The sequence below is a fragment of the Neoarius graeffei genome, chromosome 27, assembly GCF_027579695.1.
Source record: "Neoarius graeffei isolate fNeoGra1 chromosome 27, fNeoGra1.pri, whole genome shotgun sequence".
NCBI classification, from domain to species: Eukaryota; Metazoa; Chordata; class Actinopteri; order Siluriformes; family Ariidae; genus Neoarius; species Neoarius graeffei.
The window spans coordinates 27,416,153-27,434,214 of NC_083595.1; the positions used below are offsets into that span (position 1 = coordinate 27,416,153).

The window sequence follows — 18,062 nt, forward strand, 5'->3', positions numbered from 1 at the left end:
AATATAGGTTGAATCTCAAATGGCTCGGTATTCCCTACAGAAGCGCACTGCATAGGGTATAAAACTAGGGGAGTAGATTAAACAGGAAACCACTTCGCAACGGTCCAATCAGGTTCCCGGACACTTTGTTTGATCAATGAGTTAACCAATTGGAGTGCTTGAGGCTGGGGTGCTACGCACCAGCCCCGCCTACAAAGGTCACGTGGTACCGTCTCGCGGGAAAGTTTATAGAGGTGGCGTGCGCGGCGGAAGGATTATTCAGTGCAGCCGGTTGTGCTTTAAAGGGGTGTATTGTGCAGACATGGCGCAGGGGCGAGTCACTGACTACTTCTCACAGTCGAAGCGAGCAGGAGTTGATCGGGCTTTACGACTGAAATCTCAGAAAGCAGGCGGTGAGGACCGAGCGGTGTCAGAGAGCAACCCGTCCCCAGCGAGGCCTCAGGCGGGCAGGAGCTCTGCGGAGAAGAGCGCGCCGCTCGGGTCCGTCCAGGAGGAGTTCCTCAGGGTGATCGCCGAGGCAGTGTCTGCGCCGGATCATGCGGAGGACCGGACGGAGCCGCGGGGCTCGGGGAAACCCGGGCCGCTCCAGAGTCCCCGAACCCCGAAGAGGACTTCCACTGAGGCGCAGTTTGATCTCTGCTCGGCTGTGTTTCCCTCCGCCACGGAGCAGCACAGCACGGCGAAAAAACGGCTCCGGGCCGCAGTGATGAAGGACGGAAACGCGGTGAAACCCAGTGTGGCGGTTCGGAGAAGGACTGCGCGGAAGAAGCTGGAGCTCTGCGCACCTGAGGGAAGTGGAAAGGTAGGGCAGCAGCTTCACGGCTAACAGCGCGTGCTCATGCTAACTCCGCTTCTGTTGTTTCTACACTTACAGTTCGGTCATGTAGCGGCTACAGTCGCCTCTCTCTCTCTTCACTCAGCCCTTTGTTTTTAAAAAAAAATAAAATATCCCACTTTATTTTTTTCGCGGTCCAAATCCTGCGCTCTGATTGGCTGGCGAGCGGGTCCGTATGCTACAGTACAGACCCCGGTTACGGACCTCTGGCGACTCGCTCGTTCACAACAACAAACATGGCAGCATTTTTTTATTTTTTTTTTGTCAACAGTTTATTTTTTTTATAAGATTATCAAAAACCTTAAATGTTTGCCAGCATTTCTCAGGAGAATAGCATTAATTTTACAGCATGGATAGCGATAACGACAGTGTTCACAGCGCAAGCGAGTTTTACTACCCTGAGGAAGAAGAAATAAAAGAAAACATTTCAGGAGAAAGCTAAAAACCTCTAACTTGCTAACGCCGAGCAAAAACATGGCTGAATCCTGAATGACTCAATTTTGTATAAATAGGGGACTACATAGGCGGCAAAATGTTTTCCTGCCATGGAAGTGCACTTGTATACCGAGGAGGAAGCCATTTGCATTACAGCCGTGAATGAGGATTCATAATAGCAATAATTTTACAGCATGGATAGCGATAACGACAGTGTTCACAGTGAAGGCGAGTTTTACTACCCTGAGGAAGAAGAAATTAAAAAAAAAAAATTCAGGAGAAAGCTAAAAACCTGTAACTTGCTAACGCCGAGCAAAAACATGGCTGAATCCTGAATGACTCAATTTTGTATATAGGGGACTACATAGGCGGCAAAATGTAGTTTTCCTGGAAGTAATTTGCATTACAGCCGTGAATGAGGATTCAAAATGGCGGCTCGGTTTTCCCTTTCGGGCGCTCTCGTTTCCTGTTTAGAATTTGGCAAAGGAAAAAAAATTTACCAGCTTAAGGTCGGGCCGTATGGTGAAATACCGTAAGTACTTTTATTTTATTTATATATATATATATATATATATATATATATATATATATATATATATAAAACACACCCGAAATGTAGCTAAAGGAGAACTGAAGTCATTTTTAAACTTGGCTTATTTCTTAACGTGTCATTCAATTACGTTTGCGGTAACCTTTTATCGTGACTCGTATTGGCATATTATGTTACGCCATATGTATGTAGTTCGTTTAATCAGATCGCCATTTCATCCCAGTTTAGATTAATTTCAAGATTTGCCAGCTTCATCAGTGATGGTTATTCCATCCGACTTTGAACCAACGTGGAGTAGAGACGAGTTGGAAAGACGACAGGATAAGGAGGAGTCCGTCGCGCTGGTATTTACGTCATTACTGTCGCACAATTAAAACGTGCCAGATCCGGCGGCTGGTGGGTTTTCAAAATAAATGCATGTGTTTTTGTGATAAATACATATTCTACTGAGCGCATTTCCCACATAATCCTCACTAAGGTTTCAGACAAGTCTTGTGGTAAATCTAGTTTCCTTTACACTGGTACCTATTCAGGCATGGAACAGTCTTCCTTCAGAGTTGCACTACATACAAGATCGGTCTAATTTTAAGAAGGCTGTAAAAATACTTTTATTTTAATCAAACATCACCAGGTTTCTCTCACCAGGAGAGAAACACTTGTTTACTATTAGCTTCCAGTGTGATCTGTGTTAATGTTCACTAGTCATGGTTTCTTGTAAATTTATTCTAGTTTTTACTTTGGTGCTATGTCCTTTTTGTTTTATTATTTCTTGTATTACTTTATTGCTTATATTTTGGCTATTTATTTAGTAGGGTAACCATGGCTGTCTGTGAGAAGTCTCTGGGGTCACACTTTGGCAGCACGGTGGTGTAGTGGTTAGCACTGTCGCATCACAGCAAGAAGGTTCCGGGTTCGAACCTCAAAGCCGACAGGGGCCTTTCTGTGCGGAGTTTGCATGTTCTCCCCGTGTCCGCGTGGGTTTTCTCCGGGTGCTCCGGTTTCCCCCACAGTTAAAAGACATGCAGATTCGGAACAATGGGGCCACTGTAATTGGCAAGCTGTTGTGGTTTCCCATGCCATGATGTGTGTGTATATATATATATATATATATATATATATATATATATATATATATATATATATATATATATATTCCTATGGCAAAAGCTAAATAAATGGAAACAATTGTTCACACTTTTTATTTTATTTTATTTTTTTTTGGTGTGTGTAATTTTGGGTTTGATGCCCTGTTCGTACGGTGTTTTGTATGAACTGCATTTTAAACAAATAAATCAAGACAGCACTACAAAATGGCATCCCCACTATATAGTGAGTAGGGAGCGATTTCGGACACGGAAAACTTCCGGCTTGATTACGTCAGCATTCGAAAGAGGGCGCGTGCATCTTTTGGCACCATTGGCAGATGTTGGTCGCTTTGATTTCCGTCCTACGAAGTCTCGCACAAGTCTCAACAAATCTCCTTTATGGCCATTGCTTTGAGATCTGGACTGATCTAGTACATAGCATATAATACATAGAGCCAAATTACTCAATTCTGATTGGTCAATCGAGGTGGGCTTTTTTTCCTTAACACAGGGCTGTATTTCTGAAATGCTACTGGCTAGTTCGTTGCTTGGTTACAGTTACAAAAATTAGCAAATTTTGTCAACGAAATGGCTTTTGTAATGAAGTTCCAATAAAGTTTTGTAAGCCACTTTCAAAATCCTCGTGTCGTGTCGCTGTGTCATGATGGACGCTTTAGAAACTGATTCAAATGTGCAAGATTGTTTCAGAAAACGTGAATAACAAATGTTGTGAACTTGAATGGCTTCCAAAGTATGAGTTTGACCCAATATATTATAAACAAGTAATCGTAAGGTTCCTCATAAAATTAAGGATAAATTTCACTCGTGGGCGGCACGGTGGTGTAGTGGTTAGCGCTGTTGCCTCACAGCAAGAAGGTCCTGGGTTCGAGCCCCGGGGCCGGCGAGGGCCTTTCTGTGTGGAGTTTGCATGTTCTCCCCGTGTCCGTGTGGGTTTCCTCCGGGTGCTCCGGTTTCCCCCACAGTCCAAAGACATGCAGGTTAGGTTAACTGGTGACTCTAAATTGACCGTAGGTGTGAATGTGAGTGTGAATGGTTGTCTGTGTCTATGTGTCAGCCCTGTGATGACCTGGCGACTTGTCCAGGGTGTACCCCGCCTTTCGCCCATAGTCAGCTGGGATAGGCTCCAGCTTGCCTGCGACCCTGTAGAAGGATAAAGCGGCTAGAGATAATGAGATGAGATGAATTTCACTCGTGATTTCAAAGTTTCAAAAAATCACGAGTGAAAGATCCTTAATTTTATTCGGCTCCATACGATTACTTATACATATTTTCAAACACCCTTAACTTGTTATAGCAGTGACAAAATGGCGATCAAAAATGCATTCCTATATTTAATAAAATGAGGAGAATTTTAATTAAGTTTTCCTTCAGTTCTCCTTTAATGATGAAACCTGTTCAGTCAGAGATACCGTGAAATATCGTGATATTTTGACCTGGTGAATTAACCACTTACTCATGAACAATGTTACTGTAAACGTGGTTAAGTTTTTCTCTCTATATTTAAAACTTCTCTCCTGTTAATACATGATAGTTATGTAAAACGCAAATATGGGCAGTGTTACTGTAATAGTATCGACTTCATATTAAATTCCCAGGAGTTTATGAAACAACCAGATTTCATCTCCTGAAGGAGTACTAGTGGGGGAGGGGAGAGTCAGGGTTATTACAGTTTAGACAGAAATTCAGAAAGAGATGGGGAAGTTGACGAGGTTAGTGTTTTTTAAGATGAAAGGATGGATGGACAAAGGCGGTGAAACGGGGTTATACAGTTTGGACACATTAAGAAAGTTGGGGGAGTTGACGAGATTAAGATTAACAGATAAAGAAGGGGGGATGGTTGATAGATAGAGGGATGAACAGATGACAGCTGTAGAGACTGCAGCAGGGATAGTTGATGGTTATCGAAGCCATGAAGATTCCAACGTTGACTTCAATTTGAATTTTATACTAGTTTTAACAATCTAAAGTGTAGAGAAATGAAAATATGGTTTAGTGTCATTTAGAACAGCATTTCTCAACTGCAAAGTGCCATCTAGTGAGGGGCAATTTTTTCCAAGTTTGAAGCCAAATACTCAATAGTTCAGTTTGTCGTAGGGTCCCAAATCCGGTAGCTGCTTTGCTGTACACTTCAAGTGGAATAAATACATTTCTGGGTAAATTAAGAAGAACAAGCCTTTATTTTTTCACATAACCCGCGCACTCAGCAGAATGAATAAATAAATACGTTTGTGGGTACATTATATGGATCTACGATACCTGTTGGAAGAGAATAGCAGGGAGGATTGAGAATCGAGCAGCTGTGGTGTTTACACCCAATACTAAAACTTGTAGCGTCTTAGCAACCTTCTCAAAGACGCGGACAAAAAGCCCAGAAACTCCGACTTACCTGGGCAAAAATGATACAGGATTTATCTTGTAGTGTCCTGATCTCCAGATCTTTAACCCAGCCACATATAAAAAGTTGTACTCTTCACGCTGTTCTGGGTTTTCATCCGTTTGTCTGTGTAGAACGATGTCTGCAGCACCAGGTAGTTTGAGATGTCAGGGAATTCAATGGGTAGATAATTTTCCAACTTGATTAACTTTAAACACGTTAAGTTGATCAGCAGAGCTGGTGGGGTCATGTACAGATACACAACTACAAAAGACTGAAAATATACACAAGCTTAAAAAAAAATCTCTTAATGATTGTCACATTAAGTGTGCGTAACCCTTGTCTTTTGTATTTAGTTACGGCTACAACAGGATCAAAATTTTATTCTACTGATGCTAGTAAATTTCTTTTATAGGAAAAAAAATCCTGCTTTGTTAGTGTGTAAGGATCTAATCCCATTGTGTACTACTTGGTTTGAATAACTTGCTTGTTTGCTGAACACAAACATGGCAATAAGTTCTTGTGTTAATGGACCAGACTCCACTTTTGGATCATTAATCCCTTTTGAGTGAGAGTGACCTGCATGCATGGTTTTACGGTATGCTGGCTTCTGGCACAGCCGTACAATACCTACAATTAAAGAGTTTTTTTTTTTTTTTTTTTTTTATTGCTTGCATTTAATTTCTGGGCTCCCATCTCTAACAGGGAGTGATGTCGCATCCCATTAATACAAGTTTTAGATTCTAATAGAATAGATGAGCCAAAATAATTGGGGATCTTTTTAATGGGTTCCGACTCACAAGTATGAATAGGTGGGCTTTAAAGTAGAAAAGGTTGAGAACTGCTGATTTAGAAGACCTATGCAAAACATTTGAAGGAAGTTTCAGTGTTAAGCTGTTCATGAGGAATTATTTGCAGAAAGAAGTGTTTTGGAAAGGGGACTAATAATAATAAGCCGAGGAAGAACAATATCGTGCTTTGGTTTGCAGGCGGTCGAATACTTCATAGTATGTGCTGCTGTTATTCACATGTGGCCGAGTTTCAAACGGCTCCCAGGATTGAGGTTTATCTCGCCATTGTAGTGCTTGTGTCAGCAATAAAAACCAGTTAGTATTCAGAATAATTCCTATTTTGATGTACTCCAACACTTCACCTTTTTAACCACGTTGGTGTGACCGAGCCCGAGCAGACGGAGTGTAAATGATCAGAAACCTCACTGATTACACTTGTGATGTTTGCATGCAGGTCAGTAAACCCACTCATAAAGATTCGAGCAGTGCAATCGAACACAAGTCGAAAGGCTCACCTGTGAATAAAGTAAGCAGTCCCAAACAATCTGCCGCCAACAAGGTACGCTGCAGATAATCTGCTCTAACCAGAAGGCTTTCTTCAGTCCGATCACTTGTCCTGATCAGCCGCTGTGTCTCTGACATCTTCCAGAAAACGTTCTCCAGCGAGGATGTGGCTTCGCTGAAGGCTCGTCTGCAGAAGTTAAAAGGACAGGCTGAAGCGGCGAGCTCGCCAACCCCGGCACCCGTGTCTGCTCTTGCTGAGCTCAAAGCCCGGTTGGACAGTGCCAGGGAGCTCGCAGCCAAAGCGCGGCAGAGGAAGGAGGAGAGAGTGGTTGAGGAGCAGACACAAGACCACAAAGCGGATGAAGGGTAAGACTTTACAATTGCACGTTCAGGCGTGTACGAGGACTGCGAGTCTTCGCGTTGGGTTTGTGTGGAGCTGGCGTCCAGTACAAAATACCCTGTGTAACTCCATCCACTGTCATTTTATACATTTGTTGGTGCTTTTTCTCATTTCAGTGAGAAGCTTCCTGCTTATGAGCGCTACCACACACTCGCTCAGGACGTCCCTCCCGGCCTCACCCTGCCCTTCAAATACAAGGTGTTGGCAGAAATGTTCCGCAGTATGGACACCATAGTCGGCATGCTCTTCAACCGTTCAGAAACGGTCACCTTCGCCAAAATCAAACAAGGAGTCCAAGACATGATGCACAAGTAAGAGTGCCTTTGCGTGTAAAACGGATCATTGTTCAGGTTTTTTTTTTTTAATGCTGTTTCGGGCGGCACGGTGGTGTAGTGGTTAGCGCTGTCGCCTCACAGCAAGAAGGTCCTGGGTTCGATCCCCGGGGCCGGCGAGGGCCTTTCTGTGTGGAGTTTGCATGTTCTCCCCGTGCCCGCTGGGTTTCCTCCGGGTGCTCCGGTTTCCCCCACAGTCCAAAGACATGCAGGTTAGGTTAACTGGTGGCTCTAAATTGACCGTAGGTGTGAGTGTGAATGGTTGTCTGTGTCTATGTGTCAGCCCTGTGATGACCTGGCGACTTGTCCAGGGTGTACCCCGCCTTTCGCCCGTAGTCAGCTGGGATAGGCTCCAGCTTGCCTGCGACCCTGTAGAAGGATAAAGCGGCTAGAGATAATGAGATGAGATGCTGTTTCGATTGGCTGAGCAGGCGCCAAATAATGCTCTCCTCATGCGCGGTTACCTCGCACCATTGTCAACACGGCTCAGTTTCTTTCATGTGACTCGTCACACTAACTTAATCAGCACCCCGAAAAAGAAATGTGTATATAAAATTTGAGTGATGAAATAAATATTGAACTCAGTTTTCACAAAATATCGTGATTTGTTAGTGTCTCGCAAGCAATTTCTTTTTCTTTTTCTTTTTAAATACTTAATTGCTTGCTCGACACTAACATCACGATATTTTGTTCAACTTCATCCAATAATTGAATAATATTTGGTATTTTTCTCCACCCCTGCTCTCCAGTTTACTCCACTTGCTGGAAGTTTTTACAGGCTGTTATGAAATGATGTCGGTCAGTTTGAAGCCGTGTATTGGCTCGTTTTTCTAGAATGAGGTAAATCCTTAACTAATACAGCCTTTCGATTTCATAAAATTCGTGAAATTTAGTTCTCTCTGAAATTTGGTTGTTGTGATATGTTTATTTCTGTAGTATCTTAAAACCAGGCCGTTCTGTGGCTGGGAAGTTATTTAATTTGAGGGGATTCCTGAGCAAATAATGCGGATAAAGTCACTCGTTTCGTGCGGTCAAGCAGACGGAAGAAGTCCGTGTGTGCATGCGCAAGCTTACTGGCGGCTTCTTTTGGGTTTTATGGCAGCCGGCATCCACAGTGTTGCATTACTGACCGTGCACTGACGGTTCCATCATTTTGTTGCTAAATGAACGGCTGATCGCCGATATTTATTAGTTTGGTCCTGCGTTTCCTTTCCTTCGCAACATAATGTCTTTTTCTTCTCTGTTACTATCGTCAGTCTTTCACGTTTCATTTGCATCCTCTGTTTTTCTCTCCTGTTTCAATTTTTGTATCCCACAATGCCTTGTGCAAACAGGGAAAGCCCACCACGTGATGCATGATGTAGTATCCAGGGATGAGAATTTTCCGCCGATTGGCGGATTTCCGACTTTTTCAGACCAAAATGATGGTTTTTGAGATCGATGTAAATCCGTTGAGAGTGTTTTTTTTTTTTTTTTTTTTTTTTTTTTTTTTTATATAATGTGGTATGATTTAATGATCTGTGGTCACCTTATAACGCAGACATCCCAAGTCTCCTGGAAGTTCCGGGAGTCTCCTGCATATTGATAGAAGCGAGCAAGAGCGTGCACGCGCAGCATTAAGGTCTGCATCACGCATCTTAGAATGTGCGCGCACGAGGGTGACTGTGTGCAGTGTTGCCAGATACTGCTGATGTTTTCCAGCCCAAAATGTGTTCAAAATGCACTTAAAACCACCCAATCTGGCAACACTGCCTGTGTGCCTGTTCATGTAGCGCATGCCAGACAAAGAGCATCTTGATTGGGTTACTCAGCAAAATAAGCCAATCAGCTTTCAGTGTGGGTGGGCTTTTATCTCTTTTCTCGAGGACCGGAGTTTTAAGTTGTATTGAGTCAGTGCAGCCTACAGGATCGGCATGGCAGAGAGAGAGCGCGCGCCCCAAAAAATGTATATCAATTACATGTCATAAGTGTTTATCTTTTTATAAATGGGGTTAGCTTATCTAATGTAGCATGTTGGGGAGAATTATAGTATCTATATTTCTGATGAAATTTTCAGTATGATAGCATGTATAACTCTCCTACTTATTGCTCATTTCATAGGGGGACGGGGGGGAATTGCTGGCATGTGCCGCACGGGAGCGTCTGCCCAAACTTTTTAGGCCGAGATGAACTTAGTTTTTGATTTAAAAAAACATTTCCAATATGTAATGCTTGTTCTTTAATTCAAAATCACCATCTCGATCTTCAGATTGACCTTATGGTATATGCATTACATTACACAACATCCTGTCCAGTAGGGCTGTAACGATATGCGTATCGAAATCGCGATACGCAGAGCCACGATCCGTATCGCGATACAAGAAGGCAGAATTGCGGTACACCCTTTCAAACTTCTCCTCAGCCCAAAAACAGAGGCGCTTCCAAACTTCAATTTATGAATACTTTACTTTTTATTTAAATTACATTTTAAACTTACTTAAATTACTTTTATTTTTTTATATCTATTAGTAAGTCGTTTTTTCGCCGACCTGCAAAAATCATCTGCGAGTCACGCAACGTCCACACTCGCCACTGGCAGAGTATTCATTTCTTTTAAGCGGTTGCCATTCTGGTTGCGACGCGGGGAGCGAATCTGTAAACAAGCAGCTCATTGGCTGGCTAGGTGTGCCACAAGCCAATCACAATCACTTGACTGGAAAAGCATGCAGTGTTGCCAGATTGGGCAGGTTTAGGTGCTTTTTGGCTGGTTTTGAACATATTTTGGGGTGGAAAACGTTAGCAATATCTGGCAACACTGAAGGCATGTCTGCTTGGGCGGAAGCCTTCTGCGGCAGTTACATTTTGACACGCGAGCAATGTTTCACTATAAAAATTCCGTAATTTCCATCTGTTTACCGCGATCACAGAAAATCATTGGCCCTATGAGAGTGAGACAGTGAGCGAGCCACCCCCCCCAAAAAAAATCTTAACGGATTTACACGATTTGGAAAAATGACTTTTTCAGAACCGAAAAAAAACCACAGCTTCCGGCTCAACAGTATTATTTTGAGAAATAAAACAATCTGTGGATATACATTTGTTCATTTTTGCATACATATTACTCATTCTCAGCAGTGGTCTGAATTATTTGTTATTAAATAGTTAATGTAAGTAAATGTTAATAAGTCAAATTTACTACTTTAAAAAAAACATTTAAAAAAAAAAAATCGTGGGCGTATCGAATCGTGAGTTGGGTGTATCGTTACAGCCCTACTGTCCAGATAAAACCTAGTTAGTACACACAACAGTTGAAAGGGAAGTGATGAGTGATGTTGAATGTTGCCTGCTTAATATGCAAGACCTCCTGCTACCATGATAACATCAGAAGAAAGCTTAAGAGAATTATATGATGGAACTTTTTCTGGTTTGCACTTCATTTTAAAGGATTAGAGTATTCAAAGACATGAATAGCTAAAATGCAGAAATGTAATACTGTAGAGCTCGTTTATATTAAAAGGTGCATTGATTTTTTTTGAAATCATCAAATGTGAATTGATTAAAAACAAGTCTATTGTACCATATTAATCATTTTCACCTGGGAGTCCACCAAGAAGGGGAATTTATTTCCAAATAAATTGCAAGTTTTTGCTCATAAAATGTAATGGTTTTGGGGTAAAAAAAAAAAAAAAAAGCCAAAAATCATTAGCCCCATGCCCCGCCCTGGTTTTTTCAGACTTAAAATATTTTTCATTCTCATCCCTGAGTATCTTGTATTGCGTCATGGTGAAGTAGGAAAAAAAAGCAGAGAATTTAGGGCCACGTGGCCCTAAAGCCAGCATCTCACTGGGCTGTGACAAATTGCGAACGTCAAAAGTGTCTTGAAACATTCGCGGGGCTTCTCAATTTCCTCACATGAGTCGCAAAGTGTCGTGGCGGCGTCGCTGAAATTTTGAACATGTTCAGAAAATTTGTGCGACGCAATTTCTCTCAAAATAGCCGCAAACACGTCACTGGTGTCACAAAGCCGTCGCGAACCCTTCAAGTTCGTTTCCATGAGGCTTCCTGTACTTCCCTGCCTGCTGAGGGAAAGCCGGGCTGCGACAGCTTGTGACAAGTTGGAGACACAACAATTGTGGTAAAATATGTGAATATCAATTCAATGTGATTCCAAGTGAAAATTGTCGCTAATTCGCATATTTTATCGCAGTTGTCTCCAACTAGTCGTGGGCTGTCGCAGCCCAGTGAGATACTACCCTAAATTATTCTATTAAAAAAAAATGGAAGTCTGTGATTCAAATTCAGTAGCTCTCGGTCCACTAAACAAAAAGTGTTGGGGAAAATTCTTTTTATGACCTAATCTTAAAATCTGAAAGGCAGTCTAGCTTTAACAATATTCCCTACCGAAGCAAACTCCTCCTGATAAGCAAAAGGAAATGAACCCCTCAGACAGTTACGATTGAGAGAGCTGAAAGTGCCCAGTCTTGTCTTGAAGAGACCCCAGTCTCAAGCACGCTGACACTGGAGACTCCTTCCATAAATATTAAGTAAACCGATCCTTGCAGAAAACCTTCCAGTCCAAGTTAATATGAACCTTTTGAGTTGCCTCACAGCCGGCTCTCCTGTCAGAACTGCGGTTTGATCAACAGCAGCTGCTTCTGACCAGAGTTGAGAATTCAAGAGTAAAAAGATGAATTTTTCTTCTTGTCTTCAGGCGTTTTGAAGAGTCTCACATTGGGCAGATTAAAGCGGTGTACCCGTCCGCCTACACCTTACGGCAGGAGAAAAACATCCCGACCTTCAGCGCTACAGTGAAGAAATCCACCTACCAGCTCACCGTGGAGCCGCTCATCGAAGAAGGTGACTGTCTGTTTTGAAAATCCATTTAAGAGTGGCTCTGTTGCACATGCGAGTCTTTTACTCAAACGCTTTTGGTTTACTGTAGAAACGAGCGGCACCCAACCCATCCTGTCTGCTACTCGTCTGCTGGAGAGAAGACGCATGTTTCATCACAACCTGGTTGAACTTGTGAAGGGGCATCATAAGGTTGGCACCGTCTCATCGCTGTGTGTAAATTGAAAAGTAGTTTTTCCGTATGAACGAAACCAGAGACCCAACGGGATGCAAGTCTCTAAATAGGAAGGTTTAGGTGTTGATCTAAATTTTTATTTTTCCGCCTTCATTAATGGTGATTTAATATCCGCAGTTTATATTTAAATTGACTGGTAGTGCACGGAGTTTGCCCAACTCCTGAGTGTATATTGATCTGGTGTTGTCCTGTAGGTGTTCTTGGCTTCACTGAACCCCCCTTTAGTGGTCCCTGATGAGAAACTAACCCGCTGGCACCCCAAATTCAACGTGGACGAGGTGCCCAGCATCCCGCCCAGTGACTTGCCTCAGCCGCCACAGACTGAGAAACTCACCACCGCTCAGGAAGTGCTGGACAGAGCTCGTTCCCTCATGACCCCCAAGGTAAATGCAGGAAGAACCAATCAAAAGGAGCGATCTGGAGAGGGATATTATGTGTAATATGTCATGGCCTCTAGCATAGTAATTGGCTTGGAGTTTAATTTGTAATTTATTCACCATTTCATTGTTGGACCACCCACAACTTTCCTATGAGAGAGAATGGGGGTTGCCATGGCACCCGCTTCTCCCAGATGCCGGTCTTTGATTTTCCAGTTTAGCCAAGCAGCTATGGCTGAGGGAGATGAATGGAGCTGAGCGGAGCGGGCTACGACTGCCATGTTTTAGTCCGAGGATAACGTCTTTTTCTGGTTCGGCGTGTGCTGTCGTCTGGTGCACAAACAACTCAAAAGATTTTATGAGCAGAATCTGTTTTGAGCACAAAAAGACTCGCAAGATGTGATGCCCAGCACCATACACTGCTCATCTGTACATGCAGCTCCTGTCTTTCCACTAACCACTGCATTTTGGACCTAAATTAACATTCTGTAATTGTTTGGATATTGAACATTACAATCATTTAGCTGATGTTTTTATGCCCCGCTGGCTGAAAGGCCCAAAGGGAGATTGTCTCATGATGATTTCTGTCTGTCCTGGGAGGGGTGCTCACTTCCTGAAATCAACTCCCCTCTCAATTTTTGGAGGAATTTCACCAAACTTGGCAGGATTCTTTGTTATATGTCGGTGATACGCATAGTGAGATTTCATTCAATTCAGTCACATTTTACCAGCGTTCCAGCCCTTGATTAGCAAAATTATAATTTGACAATTTCATGAAGGTGCGCTTGCCTTCTGACATCAACTCCTCTCAGAATTTTTGAACAAATTTCAAGAAGCTTCACAAAAGGCCTCGTTATATGACGGTAATACACGTGATTTAATTTCATTTGTGAAAATGTTACCAGAGTTTTGACCCTTGATTAAATAACTTTGACAATTTCATGATGGTGTACGTTCTTCTGAAATCAACTCCTCTTACAATTTGTGGAGGAATTTCACCAGACTTGGCAAAAGACTGTTATATGACAGTTATACGCAGATTGAAATTTCATTTAATTTGGGCAGGTTATGCCCTTAATTATTAACCTATTTGGCAATTTCCTCAAGGTGTGCTTGTTTTCTGAAATCAACTTCCCCGACGATGATTATCCCCCGCTGGCTGAAAGGCCCGAAGGGGGGTTATGTCGTGGTGATGTCTGCCTGTCCTGGGAAGGGTACTCTCCCTTCTGAAATCAACTCCTCTCTCTATTTTTGGAGGAATTTCAGAAAACTTGACAGGGTTCTTTGTCAGTAATACGCATATTGTAATTTAGTTCAATTCAGTCACGTTTCACCAGAGTCATGGCTGAGTTGCCAGCGGGGGATGTTGTGCTCTCGGAGCACTCGCTAGTCAAAATGATGAACAATAAGTTCATGCAGCCGAGAGAATCCAAGAGCGACCAGTGCTGAAGTAATGATGTAAACAAATGCCACCCGATATTTGGAATGATCAGGGGAATTAAGAAGCTTGGACAGGTACATCAAGGAATTACTTAAGTATAGTATGTTTGTTTCCACAGTTTGACAGCATCTGCATTAAAATGGTTAGCCTATGCTTCTCTTTGAGCTTTTGCTTCTTGAGCCTGTACAGTATTTGGCAGGTGCTTTTGTCTAAAGCGACTTGCAACCCTGATTCCAAAAAAGTTGGGACAAAGTACAAATTGTAAATAAAAACGGAATGCAGTAACTTACAAATCGCAAACTGATATTGTATTCACAATAGAACATAGACAACATATCAAATGTCGAAAGTGAGACATTTTGAAATTTCATGCCAAATATTGGCTCATTTGAAATTTCATGACAGCAACACATCTCAAAAAAGTTGGGACAGGGGCAATAAGAGGCTGGAAAAGTTAAAGGTACAAAAAAGGAACAGCTGGAGGACCAAATTGCAACTCATTAGGTCAATTGGCAATAGGTCATTAACATGACTGGGTATAAAAAAGAGCATCTTGGAGTGGCAGCGGCTCTCAGAAGTAAAGATGGGAAGAGGATCACCAATCCCCCTAATTCTGCGCCGACAAATAGTGGAGCAATATCAGAAAGGAGTTCGACAGTGTAAAATTGCAAAGAGTTTGAACATATCATCATCATCATCATCATCATTTGCAGTGCATAATATCAAAATATTCAGAGAATCTGGAAGAATCTCTGTGCATAAGGGTCAAGGCCGGAAAACCATACTGGGTGCCCGTGATCTTCGGGCCCTTAGACGGCACTGCATCACATACAGGCATGCTTCTGTATTGGAAATCACAAAATGGGCTCAGGAATATTTCCAGAGAACATTATCTGTGAACACAATTCACCGTGCCATCCGCCGTTGCCAGCTAAAACTCTATAGTTCAAAGAAGAAGCCGTATCTAAACACGATCCAGAAGCGCAGACGTCTTCTCTGGGCCAAGGCTCATTTAAACTGTTCTGTGGTCAGACGAATCAAAATTTGAAGTTCTTTATGGAAATCAGGGACGCCGTGTCATTCGGACTAAAGAGGAGAAAGACGACCCAATTTATCAGCGCTCAGTTCAGAAGCCTGCATCTCTGATGGTATGGGGTTGCATTAGTGCGTGTGGCATGGGCAGCTTACACATCTGGAAAGACACCATCAATGCTGAAAGGTATATCCAGGTTCTAGAGCAACATATGCTCCCATCCAGACGACGTCTCTTTCAGGGAAGACCTTGCGTTTTCCAACATGACAATGCCAAACCACATACTGCATCAATTACAGCATCATGGCTGTGTAGAAGAAGGGTCCGGGTACTGAACTGGCCAGCCTGCAGTCCAGATCTTTCACCCACAGAAAACATTTGGCGCATCATAAAACGGAAGATACGACAAAAAAGACCTAAGACAGTTGAGCAACTAGAATCCTACATTAGACAAGAATGGGTTAACATTCCTATCCCTAAACTTGAGCAACTTGTCTCCTCAGTCCCCAGACGTTTATAGACTGTTGTAAAGAGAAAAGGGGATGTCTCACAGTGGGAAACATGGCCTTGTCCCAACTTTTTTTGAGATGTGTTGTTGTCATGAAATTTAAAATCACCTAATTTTTCTCTTTAAATTATGCATTTTCTCAGTTTAAACATTTGATATGTCATCTATGTTCTATTCTGAATAAAATATGGAATTTTGAAACTTCCACATCATTGCATTCCGTTTTTATTTACAATTTGTACTTTGTCCCAACTTTTTTGGAATCAGGGTTGTACAATATATAAACAAATACAAGAATAGTCACTCTACTCTGACCGAGCCTACCTTCCATTTGATAGCTGCTGCATGACTGCAGGATTTCCTTTTTTTTTGCATGCTCTGGCTAGGCTAAACCTCGGCCTTTTAAGCAAGCAGACTTGCCCTCTCTTTTACACAGTTTTTGCCAACTTTATTGCTGTGTAGATAATTGTACGCCTCTGTGCTCTTGTAGTTCCTCAGCTCCTCACTAAGAATAAAATGGTTGACAATGTCAACCTAGCTGACGTCAGGCCACAACTTCGTGTTGTCTATCCGTTCCATGATCGTATTATCCCCAGAGCACATTGGACCAGTATAACCATCTTTTAGTCATCTTTGAGCTTTGCTGCCTAGCAGTTAGCAAACGTCAACACAGTGGAGCAGAAGAAAGATCCTGGCTTCTGCCATGACGCAGCAATCGATCATGGGAAAGTTGTGGATTGGTGGGGGGATAATAGAGTAACATTTTCTTGAAATTTGCATATACATGTATGTATAATTAGCGTGAAGGATTTTTGCCCTCTGCTGTTTTTTTCCTGTTGAAGTATGACTTTTTTTTTTCCCCCCCAAATGTCTGACTCCTTCAGATGGAGAAGGCTTTGGCTAACATGGCCTTAAAAACAGCAGAGGCAGCGTGTTTAAAAGAGGGTGAAACCCCAGTAAAACCTGCTGCGGTGCCCATCCAGACCCCCAGCGCCCTCAAAGGAGTGTCGCAGTCTCTGCTAGAGAGGGTAGGTGCTTAAAACTCCATGCTCTGTATGGCCATAGCCCACTTTATTAAACTTGACTGGGAAGAAAAGGACTGATGTGCTTGTTTATCTGACCATTTGCTCAGATCCGGGCTAAAGAGGCCCAGAAGCTGCAAGCGGCTATGACGCGGAACCCTGAACAGGAGGAGCGTCTGGGGATGATGTCACGCCTGCCAGAGATGGCCAGGATTCTGAGAAACGTGTTTGTCGCAGAGAAGAAGCCGGCTTTGATCATGGAGCTGGCCTGTAATCATGTGATCGCGAGCTATCGTTCGTCTCTCAGTGCAGGTGTGTGTGTGTGTGTGTGTGTGTGTGTGTAACACCTCTAACACACAAGCAGCTCGTTATTAGTAAAATTAATATTCAAGGTTTGGGTTGTTTTTAGCTGATTTTTCTTTTACCAAAGAATCAATATGGGCATAAATTAAATGCTTGTCAAGTGTCACACGTGTTTGTACTACTTGCATTAAACATTACTGTTTGATGTGAAACCTTAAGTTTTCTAGAATTGAGTGATTCCTGACTAAACAATGGCTTTTTTTTTTTTAAGGGGAAATGGAGAAACACCTTCGTTTGTTGGTGGAGTTGGCTCCAGAGTGGCTCACGCTGCATCCCATCAGAAAGGATTTTTACCTCAAGCTGAACAAGAACACAAACATGAGCCTGGTTTTGGAGAAACTGAATCAGAAGATAAAAGAAGAGGAGAGACTCTGAGAACATGCAGATGTTAGACTTGTTGGAATGATGTGCAATAGTCTCAGGAATTTACTGTTTTTAATTGAAGTGTGACTCCCTCCAGACGCTCAGTGTTCTCGAACACTGGTCTGTAAGAGAAATGTTTTACAACAGAATAATAGTTTGTGCAAATTTCTTTCTTTGAAATGAGAATTTTAGGTTTGTGAATGCTTGCATTAAGGAGGTGCGCGTTGAGCTGTTCGAACCGTGCACTTGCTGTACAGCAGCAGGTCCCAGGAGTCTTGAGCAGCTTTAATGGCCAATAAACAAGCTATTTTGAATTCAAGCTTTTCATCAAGAACACTATTGATCGTTCTTTCTTTGCTGTTTCTATAGACGTGTACTAGCTTTTTAAATAAAATAGTTCAATTACTACTAAGTAACTGACATTTCAGCCACAAAATATTTTTACTGCATCTCAAGTTTTCAAAGAAGCCACAGTTGGATGTGGGGTGGGGGGGAATCAACACACTCAAATAAAAGGAATGATCAATTTCTTCATTAGGCAAGCATTTACAAATTACACCACT

General features: G+C 42.4%; 1 protein-coding gene across 3 annotated transcripts; it reads left to right on the forward strand.

Annotated features, from left to right (window-relative positions):
- Positions 1–224: 224 nt before the first annotated feature.
- cdt1 (chromatin licensing and DNA replication factor 1) lies at positions 225–17,833 on the forward strand. Of its 3 annotated transcripts, none has more exons than XM_060911984.1 (10): positions 225–802; positions 6,546–6,650; positions 6,741–6,961; positions 7,112–7,306; positions 12,018–12,163; positions 12,249–12,349; positions 12,587–12,775; positions 16,636–16,779; positions 16,884–17,085; positions 17,348–17,833. In XM_060911984.1, the coding sequence occupies exons 1-10, from the start codon at positions 302–304 to the stop codon at positions 17,509–17,511; spliced, it is 1,968 nt and encodes a 655-aa protein (XP_060767967.1). In that variant the 5' UTR covers positions 225–301; the 3' UTR covers positions 17,512–17,833. The 3 variants fall into 3 exon arrangements, with proteins under 3 accessions (XP_060767967.1, XP_060767968.1, XP_060767969.1); XM_060911985.1 differs by having other exon boundaries at positions 6,546–6,617; XM_060911986.1 differs by lacking the exon at positions 6,546–6,650.
- The last annotated feature ends 229 nt before the right edge of the window (positions 17,834–18,062 follow it).